The sequence below is a fragment of the Bubalus bubalis genome, chromosome 3 (genome assembly GCF_019923935.1).
Source record: "Bubalus bubalis isolate 160015118507 breed Murrah chromosome 3, NDDB_SH_1, whole genome shotgun sequence".
Classification (NCBI taxonomy): Eukaryota; Metazoa; Chordata; class Mammalia; order Artiodactyla; family Bovidae; genus Bubalus; species Bubalus bubalis.
Window position 1 is genome coordinate 36,839,938 of NC_059159.1, and position 19,538 is coordinate 36,859,475.

General features: G+C 40.0%; 1 protein-coding gene and 1 non-coding gene across 5 annotated transcripts in view; one reads left to right on the plus strand and one right to left on the minus strand.

Moving 5' to 3' along the window:
- Nucleotides 1-3,443: 3,443 nt before the first annotated feature.
- RABEP1 (rabaptin, RAB GTPase binding effector protein 1) overlaps nucleotides 3,444-19,538 on the plus strand; it is a 97,705-nt gene continuing 81,610 nt past the window's right edge. For 3 of the 4 annotated variants that reach the window (XM_044939396.1, XM_044939400.1, XM_044939397.1), the window contains exon 1: nucleotides 3,444-3,706. In XM_044939396.1, the coding sequence (XP_044795331.1) occupies nucleotides 3,673-3,706 (34 nt within the window). In that variant the 5' untranslated portion in view covers nucleotides 3,444-3,672. The remainder of the gene's footprint in view (nucleotides 3,707-19,538) is intronic. The other variant, XM_006060038.3, reaches the window with a different exon arrangement.
- Nucleotides 5,761-5,833, minus strand: TRNAE-CUC. Its single transcript has one exon. It is a non-coding gene; the product is annotated as a tRNA-Glu (tRNA).

Sequence of the window (19,538 nt, forward strand, 5' to 3'; positions counted from 1 at the left end):
GGAAAATTCGGAGAATTTTGACATGGGATTTATCCAGCAAAGTTTGGTTTATCTGCTTTGTGTCTACTGTATACCTTCTGGAATGCTGTGAGAAGTAAAATGAAGAAACACATGAGAAACTGCATGTATGCTCAGTTGCATCTGACTCTTTGTGACCCCATGGACTGTCCCCCCTTCAAGGGGATTTTTCAGGCAAGAATGCTGGAATGGGTTGCCATTTCCTTCTCCAGAGGATCTTCCTGATCCAGGGCTCAAACCTGCATCTCCTGCACTGGGAGGTGAATTCTTTACCACTGAGCCACCAGGGAAACCTAGAAAACTTTTAAATGCAGCAAACTTATTGCCATTAGTATTGCAGAACCTTGAGGCTGAAAAGGACTGTAAAGATGGTCTAGTCTAATCCCACCAATGTAGTAGGAATCCTCCTGTAAGCATCTCTGACCAGCTGCTAGACAGCTCTACTTGCGCGCTTACAATGACAGGGACTCCTTCCCTGAAAAGTAGCCCCTTCTCTCTCTAGTTAGCTCTGAGAAAAAGTTCTTCTTCAGGTTGGGTTGAAGCCTGTCTTGCTGCAGTTTCTGGGCATGCAGCACGCTTGTACACATTGACTTCCACAATTTGAAGACAGCCTTCACAGCTCAAGTCACTCCCCACCTCTCCCCCACTAGAATACTTTTGCCTGCTATTTTCATCAGGAAATAATTTTCAGATTCTTCATTCCCTGAGACTCCACCCACTCCAGCTGGTTAGTGTCCCCTTGCAAACAATGGTGTGCAGAACAAACATAGTCAGCACTGCTGATGTGACCTAATCAGGGCAAAGTGCAGAACAGGCATCACTTCCTGTGATTTACACACTGTGACTCTATTTTTTTTTTTTCCAGTTGTGAATTCTACCAAGAGTCTCTGTGACTCTGTTCATGCAGCACAGAATCAATACTTTCCAGCAGTTGCATCAAGTTGGCTCATTTTAAGCTTGTATTTGGCAAATACTCCTAAGTCTTTCTCATCTGAACATCACCTTCCCAGATTCATAATTAGTTTAGGTGGACCCAGTTTAAGGAGTATCACATTGCCAGCACTGTAGAAGGTGGGCTTTTAGATACCATCCTTCATCCCGTGTCCTTCCCTTCCTGGTTCAGGAACCACTGTCATGACTTCTGTGAAAGTCCTTCTCTTCCCATCTTTACAGTTTACCAACTTTGTATGGATGAGGTTTAGTTTTGCCTGTTTTGAAATTTTATATAAATGGACTCACTCTGTATGTATTATTCTACAACTTCTTTCAGAATTATGTTTGTGCAATTCATCTATATTGACTATGTAGCTGTTGTTTGTTCATTATTATTGCTGTAGAGTATTCCATCTTATGAATATTTTAAAGTATCTATTCTGTTGAATTCTTGGGCTTTTATTTATTTTATTATAAGCTATGTCACCTTAGATATTCTGTATCTACTGTGGCACATGTGCAATGTAATTGATAAGTAATTATTACATGTGTTTAAATCTTATCTCCCAATTTCTTTCAAAATATAAGAATCATGTCTTTACAAGTTAATAAAGGCTTTGAGCATACACTAGTTTTCTTTAAAATGTATGCCTGGGGGTGGAATTGCTGGGTGTTAGGATTTACCTAAAAATATGAAAATGTACATAACCCATGCATGCTCCTAATGTGATTTCCAAATTGCTTTTTCAACCACCTCCTTTGTGTGGGGTGCCCTATGTGTTTAGATCAGCAGTCTAATCCTTTTTGAGTGACCTTGACCTTGGGGGCCTGGCTTCAAGCCCCAGATTATCAATGGCAATAAACATACCTCTTACTCACTAGAAGAGCTCCTTCTGTAGAGGGTATCAGCATCTGCTATCTTTATGGTCCCTGCCTTGAATTAGTCATCACCAGAGAGAAGCTGCACTGGGCTGCCTTATCCTGGACAAAGGTCTTCATGTCCAGCATGGATCTGCAGGAGAGTCATTTAACGGGGGATTGGGGAAGCCACTCTGCTTGCTCTCTCAAAGGCATACCAGTCATTCGAAGATACTAACTGCTCAAAAGACTCAAGTCTGTATATAGGCCCTTCTCTAATGTTAGCAGAATTTGGGGCAAAAGTACAAACAGATGCAACATGTCTACCTAAATTATTTAAAATTATAAATCACTCCAACTGTTCACATGCTCTATTCTATGTCGACAAATATACATCTGTAATGCCATGGAAGACCCGGTTCAAATTTAGGATCCCCGGACTCCTCAGATTTATGTGCTTAACTGAGGTGGTGGTGGGAGCACTTGCCCCGGCCCACCTGCCCTCTTTTTCCATCTCTGTCCTGCACTAGGCATCTGTGTACTGCTGCTGCTGCTAAGTCTCACGTCAGTCATGTCCGACTCTGTGCGACCCCATAGATGGCAGCCCACCGGGCTCCTCTGTCCCTGGGATTCTCCAGGCAAGAATACTGGAGTGGGTTGCCATTTCCTTCTCCAATGCATGAAAGTGAAAAGTGAAAGTGAAGTCGCTCAGTCGTGTCCAACTCTTCAGGACCCCATGGACTGGCACCTCCGTCCATGTCCATGGGATTTTCCAGGTATTGCCTTCTCCAGGCATCTGTGTACACAGAAGCTCAAATGTCTGAGTGACATGCCCCTCCCCCAAGCACAGCTGCCCCTTAGCCACTTCTAGGGGTCCCCAGACTCTACCTTAGAGAACATGGCCTGGAGAAGAGCCCCAGTCATTTGGGGAGGGAATTCAGAGGTCACAAGTTCCAAGAACTTGGTCCTGAAAGAGAAGCACAGACGCCAGGTGGGCATGGTCCCTGGACACTATGTAAGGAATGCGCTCAGAGCTAGGGCAGAGGTGCACCTCTAATGTGTGTACCTATGCCCAGGTGTAAGGGTGGTATTGTCTGCCTACCATCTTCTCCCTCTCCCCTCGTGGGTGCAAGAACTGTGTCTGGCTGTATCCCCATCACCTCTCATGATGCGTGGCACTGAAAAGTCATAGCGCACATAGGTGCGTGATGGAAAGTACCTAAGAAACAGTTCCGCACACTTCATTTAAACTTTTAGTAGCCATTATATAGGCAAAGGCTGTGAGGTTTAAAGAGGTTAAGTGACTCGCCCAAGGTCACACAGCTAGACGAGGTAGAGGCTGGATTTCCACTAATTTCACGATCTAGCCTCCTCTCTTGCTCTTCTTTTTGTATTTATTTTTTCTCGCCTCTATTCTGGGGCGGATGGCTGGGAGCTTCCCCTGAACAAGGCCTGGCCTTTCCCGCCTCAGCTCTCCTCCTGTTCCCCCTCCCCCTCCTCATCTATTCAGCCTCCTCCTCCCCCACCACGCCCCCCGCCCTTCCTCCAGCCTGCGCCTCGCGCTGCGCGCCCCTCCCTTCGCGAAGCCCCTCCCCTCCCCTCAGGGCGACGTCACGTGCCGCCCCATCCCCCCGCGCCTGCGCACTGCTTATTTCCCGCTGTCAGGATGAGGAGGCGGAGGTCGGCGCTCGGGTCCGTCTCTGCCCGCGGCTGTGGCGGCGCCGGCGGCTTCAGCCTTAGCGGTTCCTCCCTGGGCGGCGGCGGCGGCGGCTCGGTCGACGCCTCCTCCGCCAGCTGAGCCCGCGGGAGCCCGGGACGCCGCTTCCCCGCCCATCCCCGCTCTCCGAGGCCGGCCGCCCGGCCATGGCGCAGCCGGGCCCGGCTCCTCAGCCTGACGGTGAGGCGCCCACCATGGCAGGCGCGGCGGGCGCGGCCTGCCCGGCGCCGGCGTCGCGAGGGGACCTGTGGGTGGCGGGAAGGGCGCGCATAGGCCCCGGAGGTGACCCCGCCGGGCTGAGGCGGGAGCGCGCGGGGTCCGGCGCTGGCTGCACGCGAGGGCCGTGCGAGGGCCTGGACGGCCGTCTCTGGCGAGGGGGCGGGAGGTGCCGGCGTTGTGGCCGTGGCTGGGGTGGGGGCGGAGTGAGGGGGGTGCGGGTGAGCTGGGGAGCGTGGAGAGGGAGCTGCTCTGGGTAGCGGTGGGACCGGCACGTGGGTTCTGCCCGTGAGGAGGATGGAAATCAGGAACATGTGCTATATTCGTTAAAAGAAAAAGAAATTGCTTAGGTAGTGGTGATGTGCCCTCCCCACGCCCCGCCTCCGTCCATGTCACTGAACGCTTTGAGCTCAGTTTTGTGGCATGAAACTAACTGGCTCGGATCAGAAACTGGTTTTAGTAGCGTTCCTTGAGAGGCGTCGTGGCTTAATGGTTAAGTGCTGGGGCCTGGGCGTCTAAAGCACCTGGAGCCTTCACTAACAAGCACTATGTAGGTTTCTTAGCCTCTTTGAACTTGAGTGTTCTCATGAGAAGAGATTCATTCGTGCCTTTATTTTTTGTCTATAAGGGAGGTAACGTGACTTACATAAAGTGATTAGTTTTAAGGCGGTATTTGGGAATGCTGAAGTCGAGGCAAAAACGTGTCTTTTATAGCACTTCCATCCATGGAAGGAGAAAGAGCCCTATCCTAAATAGTCCCAGGTGGTTGTCAGGCCTTCCCGACCTCTGGGAAGTTGGCTAAGCCCTGCTTCAGAGAGTGACCACGTGGTTCCAGGTGTTACTGTTTTGTGGCTGGTCCTTGGCAAGTTACTGTTGTATCTGGGAGTGAGAGTTCTTACAGGTGTATTTCTATAATCAGCGTGTGTGCTTAGCATCTTTAAGTGTGAGTGGAATGTTGGGATTTGGCAACTGGCACATAGTTGGTGCTTAAAAACTTGACTTTGCCTAGAGTTGTCTCCTAAGATAATATTTCCCAAAAACCTGATTCTTTGATCTTGCCATTGAGGAACGTGAAACAATGTTACCAGATTTTAATGCTAACTTCTTTCTTGGAGTGTACTCTAAAGCCTGTTTGCCTCTAGTTTTAGGTTTTGTTAGCTTCCTGAGGAGAGATGTCTAGCACCCACACACCTGGAGTTGTGTGAAAATCTGGATGCTGTTTCTCTTTCAGTAGATGGGAGGCATTCTCTGGTGGACTGTTGGAGGAAACGAGTTTTCAGGCTACCTTTTAATCCTCAACTTTTGCATTTGGTGTCAGGGAAGAAAACATTGCGCTTCTACAAACAGCTCTTTGTTATTGTAGACAGAGGCAGAGTAGAGGGAGCCCCACTGGCTTCTGGTTCTGATCTGGAGTGGTAGGTATGCTTAGCTGGCGGCTGCCTTCTCTTGAGTTGCATGGAAACAAACGTCTAGGGCGGCTCAGGTGACATGACAGTCCGGAATCAAAATTCCCTCCCTCTTTCTAGATGTGAAATGGTCTTCGTTGTAAATAGGGAGTAGTGACTAAGCACTTGAAAGAGGCTAGGAAAAATTAGCTTCAAGAAATCATGTATTCTTAGTACAGGTTTATTCCCTGTTTTTCAAATCCTGTGACTATGGGATGAGATTTAGTTTGCATGGATTGCAGTATTTTCAGTTAGTATAGTAAATGAGCAGCCATAGCTACTGTTAACAAGAGGAGAGAGAATTCGGTGTATTTGAGTGATTTGTGTCTGTGTCTTCTTAGAAATTCATCTTGGGGGATTTAATTTTTCTCTTTTGCTGAACTTCGTATAGACCACTACTTAACACTTCAGTTTTAAGCACACTTGAATTTCCTAGCCCTGCTGTTATTAAAACATTGAAGAATTCTTTTGCGTTAAACTGACAGTAGAAGGTTTTGCTTTTTGACTTTAATCTAGCTTTTATTCCTTTTTATTTTTTTCTTTGACTGCGCTGCACGGCTCATAGGATCTTAGTTCCCTGGCCAGGGATTGAACCCAGGCCCTCGGCAGTGAGAGCACAGAGTCCTAACCACTGGACTGCCAGGGAATTCTCAGGTATCCCATTTTAGAAGCAGTTTTAATTTACGTTGATGTTGTTTTCTTTCTTTGACATATCTTTTATTTTTCGTGGAGATATTGTAGGTTAAAAAAAGAACTGATTTGTGTGTAAAATCTATAGGTTAAAGTGTAATAATTTTCTTGTTTGGTCGCTAAGTCACGTCCAACTCTTTGTAACCGCATGGACTGCATCATGCCAGGCTCCTCTGTCCTCCACTATCTCCCAGAATTTGCTGAAGTTCATGTCCATTGAGTCAGTGAGGCTATCTAACTATCTCATTGTCTGTTGTCCCCTTCTCCTTCTACCCTCAATCTTTCCCTACATCAGAGTCTTTTCCAGTGAGTCGGCTCTTCGAATGCTGTGGCCAAAGTATTGGAGTTTCAGCATCAATCCTTCCAGTGAATATTCACGGTTGATTTCCTTTAGGTTTGACTGATTTGATTTCCTTGCAGTCCAAGTCCTTATTTTGTAAGTTTTTTAAAACTTGTTTTTTGGATTGTGCACCTTAGTTTACTCATTTAGAGTGAAGGTAACTTTAATAGTCAAATTTCAGCTGATTATTTTATCTTGAGAATTCAAAGAGTATATATAATGTAAACTATTTCAAACTGTAATATTTTAAAATCTAAGTTAAACTCTTAGAAGCATTTGCTCTGATTTTACTTCATTTCTTTTTTATTTAAAAACACTATATTCTAAATTCCTTCCATTAAAAAAGGATGGCTATTAAGTATGCTTTCTCTCATCTCTGAGAGGAAACCAGTACTTGACTGGTTTCTATAAATTTGACTGGTTTCTATAAACTTCTGTACTTGACTTTTTTCTATAAATTTCATAGACTTTTCCCCCTGAAATGGACATGATTTACATACATAGGTGTGCAACTTGTCTATTTCACTTGTAAATGATAACTATACTTACTATATACTTGTAAATGGTTATGTGCCTATAAATGTGCTATAGACACTGCATGCATTATCTCAGGGAATCTTCAGGTTAGTGAAGTGGATACTATTATAATATTGTTCCTGTTTTATTGATGAGGAAACTGAAGCACAGAGAAGTTAAAAAGTGCCTAGAATTACCTAGCTAGGAAGTGAGGGGAGCCAGGATTCAAATCCAGGTTATCTGATGCCAGAGCCCCCTGATCTGTTTACTAGATCGTGGGCTACTTTCCAGTTGATTGCTACAGATCTGCCTCATTCTTTTTAAAGAATGTTGTCATATAACATGTACCAAATAAACATGATTTATTTGCCTCTATCTTTATTGGTAGATAAGTAGATTGCTTTCAATTTTTCCATTTTATAAGTAGTTCTGGTCTAGATATTTTTGGACATACTTTTCAGGTACTTCTGTAAGACTACTGAATTAAAGGGCATGAGCTCTGAGTGATTTAAATTTTAATAGCTATTGCTAGCTTACTCTCAAAAAGTATCAATTTACATACCTGCCAATAGTATATGAGAGGGTAGATTTCCCCTATATTCTTATAAGCCCTGAATAATGTCAGTTGTTTTAAAATTGTATCTTCTGATAGACCCCCCCCCCCAAAAAAAATCTACAGTTAATAAATGTTTGTGTGCCTAGTCTAGGCAGAGCTCTAGGAAATGATGAAAAAAACCCAGTCCTTGTTCCTAAGTAGTGAAGCAGAAGGCCGTTAGTTAATCCCACAGACAAGTGTAAAACTGTTAACAAATGTGAGTGTGTACTACTTGCCAGGCGCAATTCTAGATATTTGGAATATATCAGTGGACCACACAGATAATAAAAAGCCCTGCCCTGGCATGGGAGAAACAGATATTAAACAACAAACATAAGCAAATCATATGGATTGTTAGGTGATAAGTGCTATGGAAAAAGAAAAAAAAATGGAACAGAGTAAAAGGAGGCGGGGTAGGCTGGTTTTAAATAGAGTGGTCAGAGTAAGCTTGTTGAGAAGGTGACATCTGACCAAAGACTTGAAGGTGATAGAAGAGCTAATATGTGGATATCTGAAGGAAGAGTATTCCAGACAGAGGGGTCAATTTTTGCGAATGCCTTAGTGAAGGAATGTGTCTGTTATGTTTGAGGGATGGCATGAAGGTCAGTGTGGCTAGAATGAAATTATTGGGTGGGTGGTAGGATGTGGGAGAGGAAGGGAGAAGTGAGCAGTAAAATAAGAGGTGAAAGATCACAGGTATTATAGGGCCCTAGAGCATTTTGTAAAGATTGACTTTCACTGTGGGGAATCATTGACAGTGTTTTGAGCTGAGGAGTGCTGTGATCTGACTTACATTTAAGAAAAAACCCAATCCCAATCACTCTGTTGCTAGATTGGCAACAGAGTTAAGGCAGGCAAGGGAGGTGTAATTAGTACTATAGATCATCTGAAGTTTATTTATTTTTAAACTTAACAGATAAAGTTTAATATAAAGAATTATTAACTAAATAGATATTCCTTCTCCAGGAAATCTTCCTAGCCCAAGAATCGAACTGGGGTCTCCTGCATTGCAGGCGGATTCTTTACCATTTAAGCCCACATAAGAGATTACTTAAGGGAAAAAGAACAGCCTGAAGAATACAGGAATAGTAGAGATAGCGATCAGCTATGGTCTCTAGGGCTAAGGGAGAACACCCAAGGAAGAAACACATCTTCAAGAGGCTGCTCCCAGAGATCCAGACTTGGTTGGAGTAGGTGGTCCTCTGAAGGGCAGAGCTCCCTGGAAAGCTGCTTTCTGGCTTGCTGGGGGAACCTGCCTGAATCTGGAATTCATATTTGATGTGACATAGGGATCTAACTTAATTTTTCTTCCAAGGTGTTGGTGATGGACAATGAGGCCTGGTGCATTGCAGTCCATGGGGTCGCAAAGTCGGACAGGACTGAGCGACTGAACTGAAGGTGCTAAATCTAGTTGTTTTAACACCATTTTATTCAATAATACATATATTTGGTTTATTATTACTTGATAAAGCTGCCAACCACTAAACTTGATCTGAAACACAAAAGCCCTGAGCTTAACCTCTCACAGTCTTAACTACTTCAGAGTGCCTACATGCAGTAGCCTGGGGTTGTATAATAATCCTTTAATTGTATGTCTTACCTGACTACGCAGTGGATGGAATTGCCTTTGAATCTTAAGGACTCTGATTTTGGTTTTTATTTAGTGAAATTTGATGTGTTGTTCTTGTATAATTAATCATTAAATTGGGTTTAGTCTTCATAGGAGTATTTTGTGAACAATTGCTCTCTCTTGTGTAGTACAGTTGTGCCAGGTAATGCAGAATTGGCATTCTGCATAGTTCCGATTTCAGGAATTTTATGATATAGTGGAGGAATGAGCCTTAGGAACAGTAATGTGAAATGAGGTGCCTAGTGTTAGTACATTGTTCTTCTCTGGAACACAAGGGAAACTTAACTACAAGTAAAAGAACAGGGAAAGCTATGTTGGAAGGTGACTGTGTTCAGTTTTTCTCATTAGAGACTAATGGAGGAGTCAAAATCAATCTTATTTTCTCTTCCGCACAAAAAAGGTCTAGATATTTAAAGAGCTTGCTTCCATCTTGGCAGTTCCTCATATGAGGATTCTGTACCCTCTCCATTCTTCGTCATTTCCTCTGCTTGGCTAGCCAGATGTTCCAGTACCATGTAGCTAGTTAGTGCTCTTCCTAAAATGGTGTCCCTAAAATTTCAGAATATTCCAGACATGGAGTCCATGTGACTTATGCATTGAACATCTAAGATACTCTCTTGATTAAAACTCTCAACTCTGTTTAATGTGTGGTAACATTCCCTCAAATTTGTTTTGTTTCTCTGTATCGTATTAGTTCATAATAAAATAAAAGCTGTGGTTTATTGAACTGTTACATGCCTTGCTCTGTGCTGTGTGTTTTTTAAATGACTACTTTTTCAATATTCACTATAGACCAGATACCATGCTAGACAGTGGGGATACAGATATTGTTACAGGTTTTAATAAATCAGTAGACACTATTTTTTAGAGTAGTTTTAGTTTCACAGCAAAACTGAATGGAAAGTACAAATTGAACAGAAAGTACAAGGAGCCAGAAGTTTCCTTGTACCCCCTCCCCATTTCCCCACCATCAGCATTCCACAGCATTCCACCAGTGTAGTAAGTTTGTAAGTAATCGATGAACCTGCACGTCATTATCAGCCCAAGTCCATTTACATTATTCAGTCTTAGTGTTGTACATTCTGTGGGTTTGTTTCCCTGCCTAGGAAATCCCCTGTGTTCTACCTACTCATCTGTCTTTTCCCCTAGATCCTTGGCAAACACTGATCTTTTTACTGTTTCCATGGTTTCTGCCTTTTCCAGAATGTTATATAGTTGGAATCATACAGTTATGTGGCCTTTTCAGATTGCTTCTTTCATTTAGTAATACACATTTAAGGTTTCCTCATGTCTTTTTGTGGTTTGGTAGCCCATTTCTTCTTTTTTTTTTGTTTTAAGGACTGATTAATATTCCATTTTCTGGACGTACCAGTTATTGAAGGACGTCATGATTGCTTCCAAGTTTTGACAGTTACCAATAAAGCTTCTGTAAAGCAGGTTTTTGTGCAGATGTAAGTTTTCCACTCATTTGGCTAAATATTAAAGAGTGTGATTGCAGGATCATATGGGAAGAGTATGTTGACGTGGGTGTACCATTTTGCATTCCCACCAGCCATAAATGAGAATTCTTGTTCCACTTTTTCCAGCATTTGTTCAGCAAGTGTCTGTGTTTTGGATTTTAGCCATTCTAGTAGATGTGTGGTGGTATCTTTAATTGTTTTAATTTGCAGTTACTGAAAAACACATGATGTTGAACTTACTACTGTTTGTATATCTTTCGTGAGGTTTCTGTTCAGAATTTTTGCATAACTTTTAATGAGATTGTTAATTTTCTTATTGTTTAGCTTTAAGAGGGCTTTGTGTATTTTGGATCACAGGACTTTATCAGATATATCTTTTGCAAGTATTTTCTCCAGATCTGTGGCTTGTCTTATTCCCTTGGCAACGTCTTTCACAAGCAGAAGTTTTAAATTTAATGAAACCCAACTTATAATTATTTCTTTCATGGATCGTACATTTGGTGCTATATCTAAAAAGTCATTGTCATCTAGATTTTCCCCTATGTTTTGCTCCAGGAGTTTTATAGTTTTGCATTTTACATTTAGGTCTGTGACTCACTTTGAGTTATTTTTTTGTGAAGGCTGTGAAGTCTATATCTAAATTCTTTTTTCTTTATTTTTGCATGTGGATATTCAGTTGTTCCAGCACCATCATTTGTTGAAAAGCCTGTCGTTTCTTCATTGAATTGCCTTTTCTTTGTCACAGATCGGTCATCTATATTTGTGTGAATCTATCTACTTCTAGGCTCACTGTTTCTGTTCCATTTATGTATTTGCTTATTCTTTCATGTTGTTGTTGTTCAGTCACTCAGTTGTGTCTAACTCTTTGAGACCCCATGGACTGTAGCATGCCAGGCTTCCCAGACCTTCATCATCTCACAAAGTTTGCTCAAACTCATGTCCATTGAGTCGGTGATGCCATCCAACCATCTATCTCATCCTCTGTTGTCCCCTTCTCCTGCTTTCTATCTTTCCCAGCATCAGGGTTTTTTCAGTGGAGTCAGTTCTTCACATCAGCTGGCCAGAGTATTGGAACTTCAGCTTCAGCAGCAGTCCTTCCAATGAATATTCAGGGTTGATATCCTTTAGAATTGACTGGTTGGATCTTCCTGTTGTCTCAAGGTACTCTCTACGGTCTTCTTTCACCGTAGTTCGAAAGCATCAATTCTTTGGTGTTCAGCCATTTTTATTGTCCAGCTCTCACATCTGAACATGACTGCTGGAAAAACCATAGCTTTGACTATACAGACCTTTGTAGGCAAAGTAATGTCTCTGTTTTTTTAATACACTGTCTAGGTTTGTTACAGCTTTTCTTCCAAGGAGCAAGTGTCTTTTAATTTCATGGCTACAGTCACTGTCCACAGTGATTTTGGAACTTATAGTCTGTCACTGTTTCCATTGTTTACCCATGTTTTTCATGAAGTGATGGGACCGGATGCCACGACCTTCATTTTTTGAATGTTGTTTTAAGCTACGGTTTTCACTCTCCTCTTTCACCTTTATCAAGAGGCCCTTTAATTCCTCTTCACTTTCTGCCGTAAGGGTGGTGTCATCTACATATCTGAGGTTATTGATATTTCTCCCTATAGTCTTGATTCCAGCTTGTGCTTCATCCAGCCTGGTATTTTGTATGATGTACTATGCATATAAGTTAAATAAGCAGGGTGACAGTATACAGCCTTGACATACTCCTTTCCTAATTTTGAACCAGTCTGTTCAATGTTGGGTTCTAACCATTGCCTCTTGACCCGCATAAAGGTTTTGCAGAAGGCAGCTAAGGTGGTCTGGTATTCCCATCTCTTTAAGAATTTTCCAGTTTGTTGTGGTCTGCACATTCAAAGGCTTTAGCCTAGTCAATGAAGCAGATGTATATGTTTTTCTGGAGTTCTGTAGCTTTTTCTGTGATCCAGCAGATATTTGTAATTTGATCTGATTCCTCTGCCTTTTGTAAATCCTTTTGTACATCTGGAAGTCCTCAGTTCACATGCTGTTGAAGCCTAACTTGAAGGATTTGAGCATTACTTTGCTAGCATGTGAAATCAGTGCAGTTGTGCAGTAGTTTGAACATTCTTTTTGGCATTACCCTTCTTTGGGATTGGAATGAAAACTGAACTTTTCCAGTCCTGTGGCCACTGCTGAGTTTTCCAAATTTGCTGGCATATTGAGGGCAACACTTTAACAGCATCATCTTTTAGGATTTGAAATAGCTTAGCTGGAATTCCATCACCTCCACTAGCTTTATTCATAGTGATTTTTCCTAAGGCCTACTTGACTTCACACTCCAGGATGTCTGGCTCTGTGTGACATCATGGTTATCTGGGTCATTAAGATCTTTTTTTGTGTAGTTCTTCTCTGTATTCTTGCCACCTCTTCTTAATATCTTATGCGTCTGTTAGGTCCATACTGTTTCTGTCCTTTATTGTGCCTATCTTTGCGTGTATGTGATTTTAAATTTCTTAAAAATATTTTTTTGCATCAGAAATAAATGCTTGTAAAAATTTGTAAATGTATAATATGAATGGAAAAGTCCATATAAGCTCATAAACTTGCCTCTCAGAGATAAACACTGTTAAAGATCTGCTATATATTTTTCTGTTTTTTTAAAAAGAAATGTATATTCTGATGATTAAAAGTGGAGTCACGGTGTATATGCTTTTCTCAACTCTCTTTTTCTTTACTTTGTTTTTGATATAGATAATGTTACTATTTTTGAAATAGATCACTTTTGTGGCTGCATGATATAGCTGCTGCAGTCCATGGGGTTCAAAAAGTCAGACAGGACTGGGCAACTGAACAACAATGTAAATGCACTGTAATTTTTTAAAGTAAGTCCTCATTGATAAATATTCATGCCATTACAATAAAACTTCAACGAATATCCTTGTACCTGTCTTCACACGCTCACGTGAGGATTTTTGTGTCACAAATTGCTTGAAATTACTGAGTCAAAGGATGAATGTTTAAAAATTTAATGGTGAATGTCAAATTCTCTTTCAAAAAGGTTTGACAGTTTACAGGCTCACTGTCAGGGTATAAGAGAGCTTGTTGTTGTTTAGTCACTAAGTTCTGTCCGACTCTGTGACCCCGTGGACTGTAGCCTGCCAGACTCCTCTGTCCATGGAATTTCCCAGACAAGAATACTGGAGTGGGTTGCCATCTCCTTTCCCAGGGGATCTTCCAGACCCAAGGATCGGACCCAGATCTCCTGCATCTCAGGCAGATCTTTACCGTGAGCCACCTGGGAAGCCATATGAGAGTTTATAGCTCCTTAATTTAACAAATTAAATTCTTTGCATATGGGGAAGTTGACCTCATTATCATGTGTGTAGCAAAAATTTCCCCCATTTTGTATATTTATTTTGAGATGTTTTGGCATATGAAAATATTTTAACTTTGTGTGACTTATCAGTGTTTTCCTTCAGTTCAGTCACTCAGTCGTGTCTGACTCTTCAACACCATGGACCGCAGCACTCCAGGCTTCCCTGTCCATCATGTGTTTTCCTTAGTGGCCTCTAGATTTCCTTTGTCTATGTTATCTTCTAGTATTTACTTTTTTAAAAGAAATATTTTTATTTGCTGCGTCAGGTCTTTGTTGTGTCATGTGAGATCTTTAGTTGTGGCTTGTGGGCTCAGTAGTTGCAGCGCCTGGGCTTATAGTTGGCTGTAGCATGTGGGACCTTAATTCCCCTACCAGGGATCAGACTCTGAGTCCCCTTCTTTGCAAGGCGGATTCTTAATCACTGGACCACTAGAGAAGTCTCTAGTATTTACTTTTAAATGTTACATCACTTTGGAATTTATTTTATGTAGGCACTGAGATAGGAATCCAGCTTTTATTAGAATTTATTTCAAATGGCTAGCCGGATAGCACATATAGTGATTTTTCTCCATTGATTTAGACATGTCACACTATTTATTACATGCTAAGTAGTACTTTGGCCACCTCATGCGAAGAGTTGACTCATGGAGGAGAAGGGGACGACAGAGGATGAGATGGCTGGATGGCATCACTGACTCGATGGACGTGAGTCTTAGTGAACTCTGGGAGTTGGTGATGGACAGGGAGGCCTGGTGTGCTGTGATTCATGGGGTCGCAAAGAGTCAGACACGATTGAGTGACTGAACTGAACTGAAATATCCGGAAATACTTGAGTCCATTCCTGAATAGTGTTTTGTTTTTTGATTTATCTTTTCTGGTGTTATACCACATAGTTACAATGACTTTCCCCCTACTTTCTAGTGTTTTAATGTTTTAAAGAGCCAAGAACCTTCTAGAATTTTCCTGAACTCTTCCTAGGCATCTATTCATTCAGATAAAAGTTGGAATGATCACATTAGGTCTACTACTATGCTGCCTCAAGGCACTTTAAATGCATTAATTATTCAAATTTTTGAATGCTTTAAGGTTGGTATTCTCCCTATTTCACAGTTGAGGAAGTGAAAGTTTAGTAAATTGCTCAGGCTTCATGACTATTTTCATTCCACCCACTATCTCTTAGGTCAGGTTTAGTTAAGTAAACTCTCTTCATTAAAAAGAGGGCAAAATTAAAACACCAAGGGTTTTTTTTTTTTTTTCCCTGCCATAAAGTACAAAGAAAGTTCAAAGAAAACTGGACTTATTACTGGTAATCGTATGCTTTGGGATATTTTGTCATTTTAGTGTATTTCTGACCATGTTTTATATCAACAAATACAATTTTTAAGCAGTAGAACATACTGCACATGTAGTTTTGTATTTTTTTTTTTTTTAATTATTTTTATTTATTTGCTGTGCTGGGTCTGAGTTGCAGCATGTAGAATCTTCGATCTTCAGCTGCACGAGGAATCTTTAGTTGCCATATTCGAACTCTTAGTTGTGGCATGTGGGATCTGGTTTCCCGGCCAGGGATGGAACCCTGGGCCCCCTGCATTGGGAGCTCAGAGTCTTAACCACTAGACCACCAGGGAAGTCCCTCTATTTTTGATTATGATATAAAATTTATTCCCGTGGCGGATTCATGTTGGTATGGCAAAACCAATACAATATTGTAAAGTAATTAGCCTCCAATTAAATAAATTTATATAAAAAAGTCTGTAAGTATATCATAATTTATTTTCCTGTTTCTGCCTCTTTGATTATTTGTAAGATCTTGCTGTTAGTAAATAACTATAGGAGACATCCTTAGACATCTGTCTTATTCTAGTTTACATTTCTCCCATTAGTACTGATGGCTTTTAGTGTAACCTCATTCCTGCTAACATTAAGTATAGATTAAAATTTTTATTACCAATAGCACAGACAAATGCTATTGCTGTTTTAAGTTACTAAATGCAACTTACAACAGCAATAAGATATGTTTTGATGGGTGTGATTAGGCTTTAAAAATGTATTGACCATTTGTTTTCTTTGTGCATTGCCTCTTCATGTCCTTTGTCATTTTCTTATTAATTTATAAATATCTCTTTTATGGACATTGGCCTTTGTCATTTATTTGTTAGATACTTTTAGAGTTTTATTCTTTCTCTTATTGCTAATGTATGGTATAGAGAAGCCTAAGGATTCTTTTGAACAAACTTGATAATGCTTTGATACTTTCAAAGACTTGCTTTATCTCAGTGTCAGATATCCGCTTATACTTTTTTCATTTTTGTTTCTTTCCTAAATTGTTGGCCATTTTTTTCCGTATCATTTGAATTTTCTGAGTTGTTTCTATATGAACTGTTTGTCAAGTTAGGAATTTTAGATAAAATTAATATTGCCTACTGCAAGCAATTCAGAAAATGTAGAAAAGCATAAAGAAAAAATAGCCAAAGATAATATCCATTCACTTGTTGGTTTATTATCTTTGCAGAGTTTAATATGTATAATCTATGAAAAAACTCTTAAAAATTGAAAATTCTAATACTTATATAGGATGTTGTTCCCACTCAAATAACAAATTTTATTTTTAATGACTGCATGGTATTCCATTGCATGGATTCCATAATATTAATTACGTCTCTTGGTATATATTTATTAATAGTTAATTTTTTTCTACTACAGTTAACACTATTGTAAACATCCTGCTACATACATCTCTAAATATTTATGCAGATACTTACCTTAATCCTTATTAGTTGTTCAAAGGTTATGTGCATGTAAATTTTGATACTTTTGATATACATACATTTTGATGTATTTTCTGTGTCAGGAATACTTGTCCCCCACAGCAATTGGAAATCCAATCCCAAGTGACTCAAGGGTTGATTTTTTGTGTATGACAAGTTTAGAAGTAAAGCATTCCAAGGCCGGTTCAATTGTTCAAGGATGTTCAAGATCCAACTTCCTTCTGTTTTCTTCCTGTGTCAGCCTGTTTGCTCACATTTTTATTATTTTTTGGTTACTTATTAAGTTCTGATTTCCTTTTGGAAATACTTGTTCTTTTAAATCTTTGAGTATTTTCTTTCTTTTTTCTTTTAATATTTTCTTAGTTCCATTTGTTGGGTTCTCTGTTTTAGGTATATGGATCATCCTTTTATTGAACATTATCTGTTTCTCAGAGCTGTTTTCCTCTTTCATTGCTTTACTTTTTCCTTTGTAATTAATTTAGATTATTTCAGGTCTTTTTGATCTGTAACAAAATTGATTAATTGGTTTTCTAATGTTGGGACAGATTTTGTTGAGATAAACTCAACTTGGTTGTGATAGGTTGTTCTAGTACGTATCTGCTGCTGCTAAGTCGCTTTAGTCGTGTCCGACTCTGTGCGACCCCATAGACGGCAGCCCACCAGGCTCCCCCATCCCTGGGATTCTCTAGGCAAGAATACTGGAGTGGGTTGCCATCTAGATTGGGTTTAATAATATGTTAATGTATTTTTTTAATTTGAAAAAATTCATAAGTGAGATTGGCCTATAGTTTTCCATTTTGGTACTACCTTGGGTTTTGGTACCTTGGTTATACTAGCCTAGTAAAATAGGGAAGCATTCCATCTTTTACTATGCTGAAGACAGTTTAAATAACAAAGGACATGTTTTTTATTCCCTGTAGATTTGTTAGAATTTGTTATGGTCTCTTTCAAGTTTCATCTTGAAACTTGTTTGGGCGTCACTTTTCTTTTGTTAGGCATTTGCTTATTTCTAACTTTTGAAATTCTAATGTTTTGAAATAAATGCTTTAAAGAAGTAACATTCTTGTAATGAAATCTGTATATTCATCATCATTACTTCTTAGGATATATACTTGGTAGTGAAATTGCTTGGTTGAAAAGTATACAAAATTTTAAGACTTGCTGTTGATTACTACCTAGTCATCTGTCCTGAAATATATCCTGGATTTGCTTTAGTCGGGTATGGTAAGGAGACAGCATTTTAGGATTAGAATGGACTTAAAAAAATGAAGTATAGTTGATATATAATATGGTGTTAATTTCTGCTGTATAGCAAAGTGATTCAGAGAGAGAGAGATATATATATTCATGCCCATTCTGGTTTATAACAGGATATTGAGTATAGTTCCTTATCCTATACAGTAGGACATTGTTTATCAATTCTGTATATAATAAATAGTTTGCATCTGCTAACCCGAAACTCCCAATCTATCCATCCCCCATCCCCCTTGGCAACCACAAGTCTGTTCTCTGTCTGTGAGTCTGTTTCTGTCTTCTGGATAAGTTCATTTGTGTCATATTTTAGATTCCACATATAAGTAGTATAATATAATATGTCTTTGACTTACATCACTTAGCATGATAATCTCTAGGCCATCGATGTTGCTGCAAAAGGCATTATTTCATACTTTATGACTGAGTAGAATTCCATTGGATATATATACCACATCATCTTTATCAATTCATCTGTCAGTGGACATTTAGGTTATTTCTGTGTCTTGGCTATTGTAAATAGTGCTGCTTTGAACATCGGGGTGCATGTATCCTTTTGATTTGTAGTCTTGTTCGGATATATGCCCGAGAGAGGGATTGCTGGATCATATGGCAACTCTAGTTTCTTGAGGAATCTCCATACTGTTTTTCCATAGTGGCTGCACCAACTTACATTCCCATCAGTAGTGTAGGAGGGTTCCCTTTTCTCCGCACCCTTTCCAGCTTTTGTTATTTGTAGACTTTTTAATGACGACCATCTGACCAGTGTGAGGTGGTACCTCATTGTAGTTTTGATTTGCATCTCTCTAATAATTAGTGATGTTGAGGTTCTTTTCATGTGCCTTTTGGCCAGCTGTATGTTGTCTTTGGAGAAATATCTGTTTAGTTCTTCAGACCATTTTTTTGATTGGGTGTTTTGTTGTTGACTTGTATGGGCTGTTTGTATATTTTGGAAATTAAGCTCTTGTCGGTCGTATCCTTTGCAAATATTTTCTCCCATTCTGTAGGTTGTCTTTTTGTTTTGTTTATGGTTTCCTTTGGAGAGAGACTTACTACCCGTCTTCTGGTCTGTCACTTGTATCTGAAATTCTCAACCCTCCCTATCAGTTTATAACCTTTACCACTATTGACATTTTAGGCTGGATTATTCTTTGTTGTGTATGACTGTCCTTTACATTGTAGGATGTTAAGCAGCCTCTTTGACCTCTAACCACTGAATACCAGTACCCTTAGCCCTTGGTTGTGACAACCAGGAATGTCTCCAGACATTGCCAAATGTCCTCTGGGGAGCAAAACAGCTCCAGTTGAGAACCACTGGTTAATAATAAAATGCTTTAGATTGTGCCTTTACCATTCTGATATAAAGTTACACAAATAACTTAAAAAAAAACAAAACCCTAACAGTATAATGCCCTTACTGTGAAGGAAAATGACTTACTGAGTATATATATTTCAACATGTAAATTAACAGCGTGACTAAATAAAAGAGCCACCCTAGAAGGTGATATTATACTTGTTTATAACTCGTGTGATGCATGGATCTCCTATATTAATCTCTATAAATACTTACAATCACAGGGTAATCTTTCTAGGCCTTGACAGATTGGTGTTTGAACCCAGCTCTGCCTTTTATTAACTGCAACAGTAGGCATTTTACTTAATTTCTCAGAATGTTTCCTCACCTATAACTGGGGATTGTATGCCTACTTTATGGTTTGTTTTGAAAATTTAATGAGCCAGTGT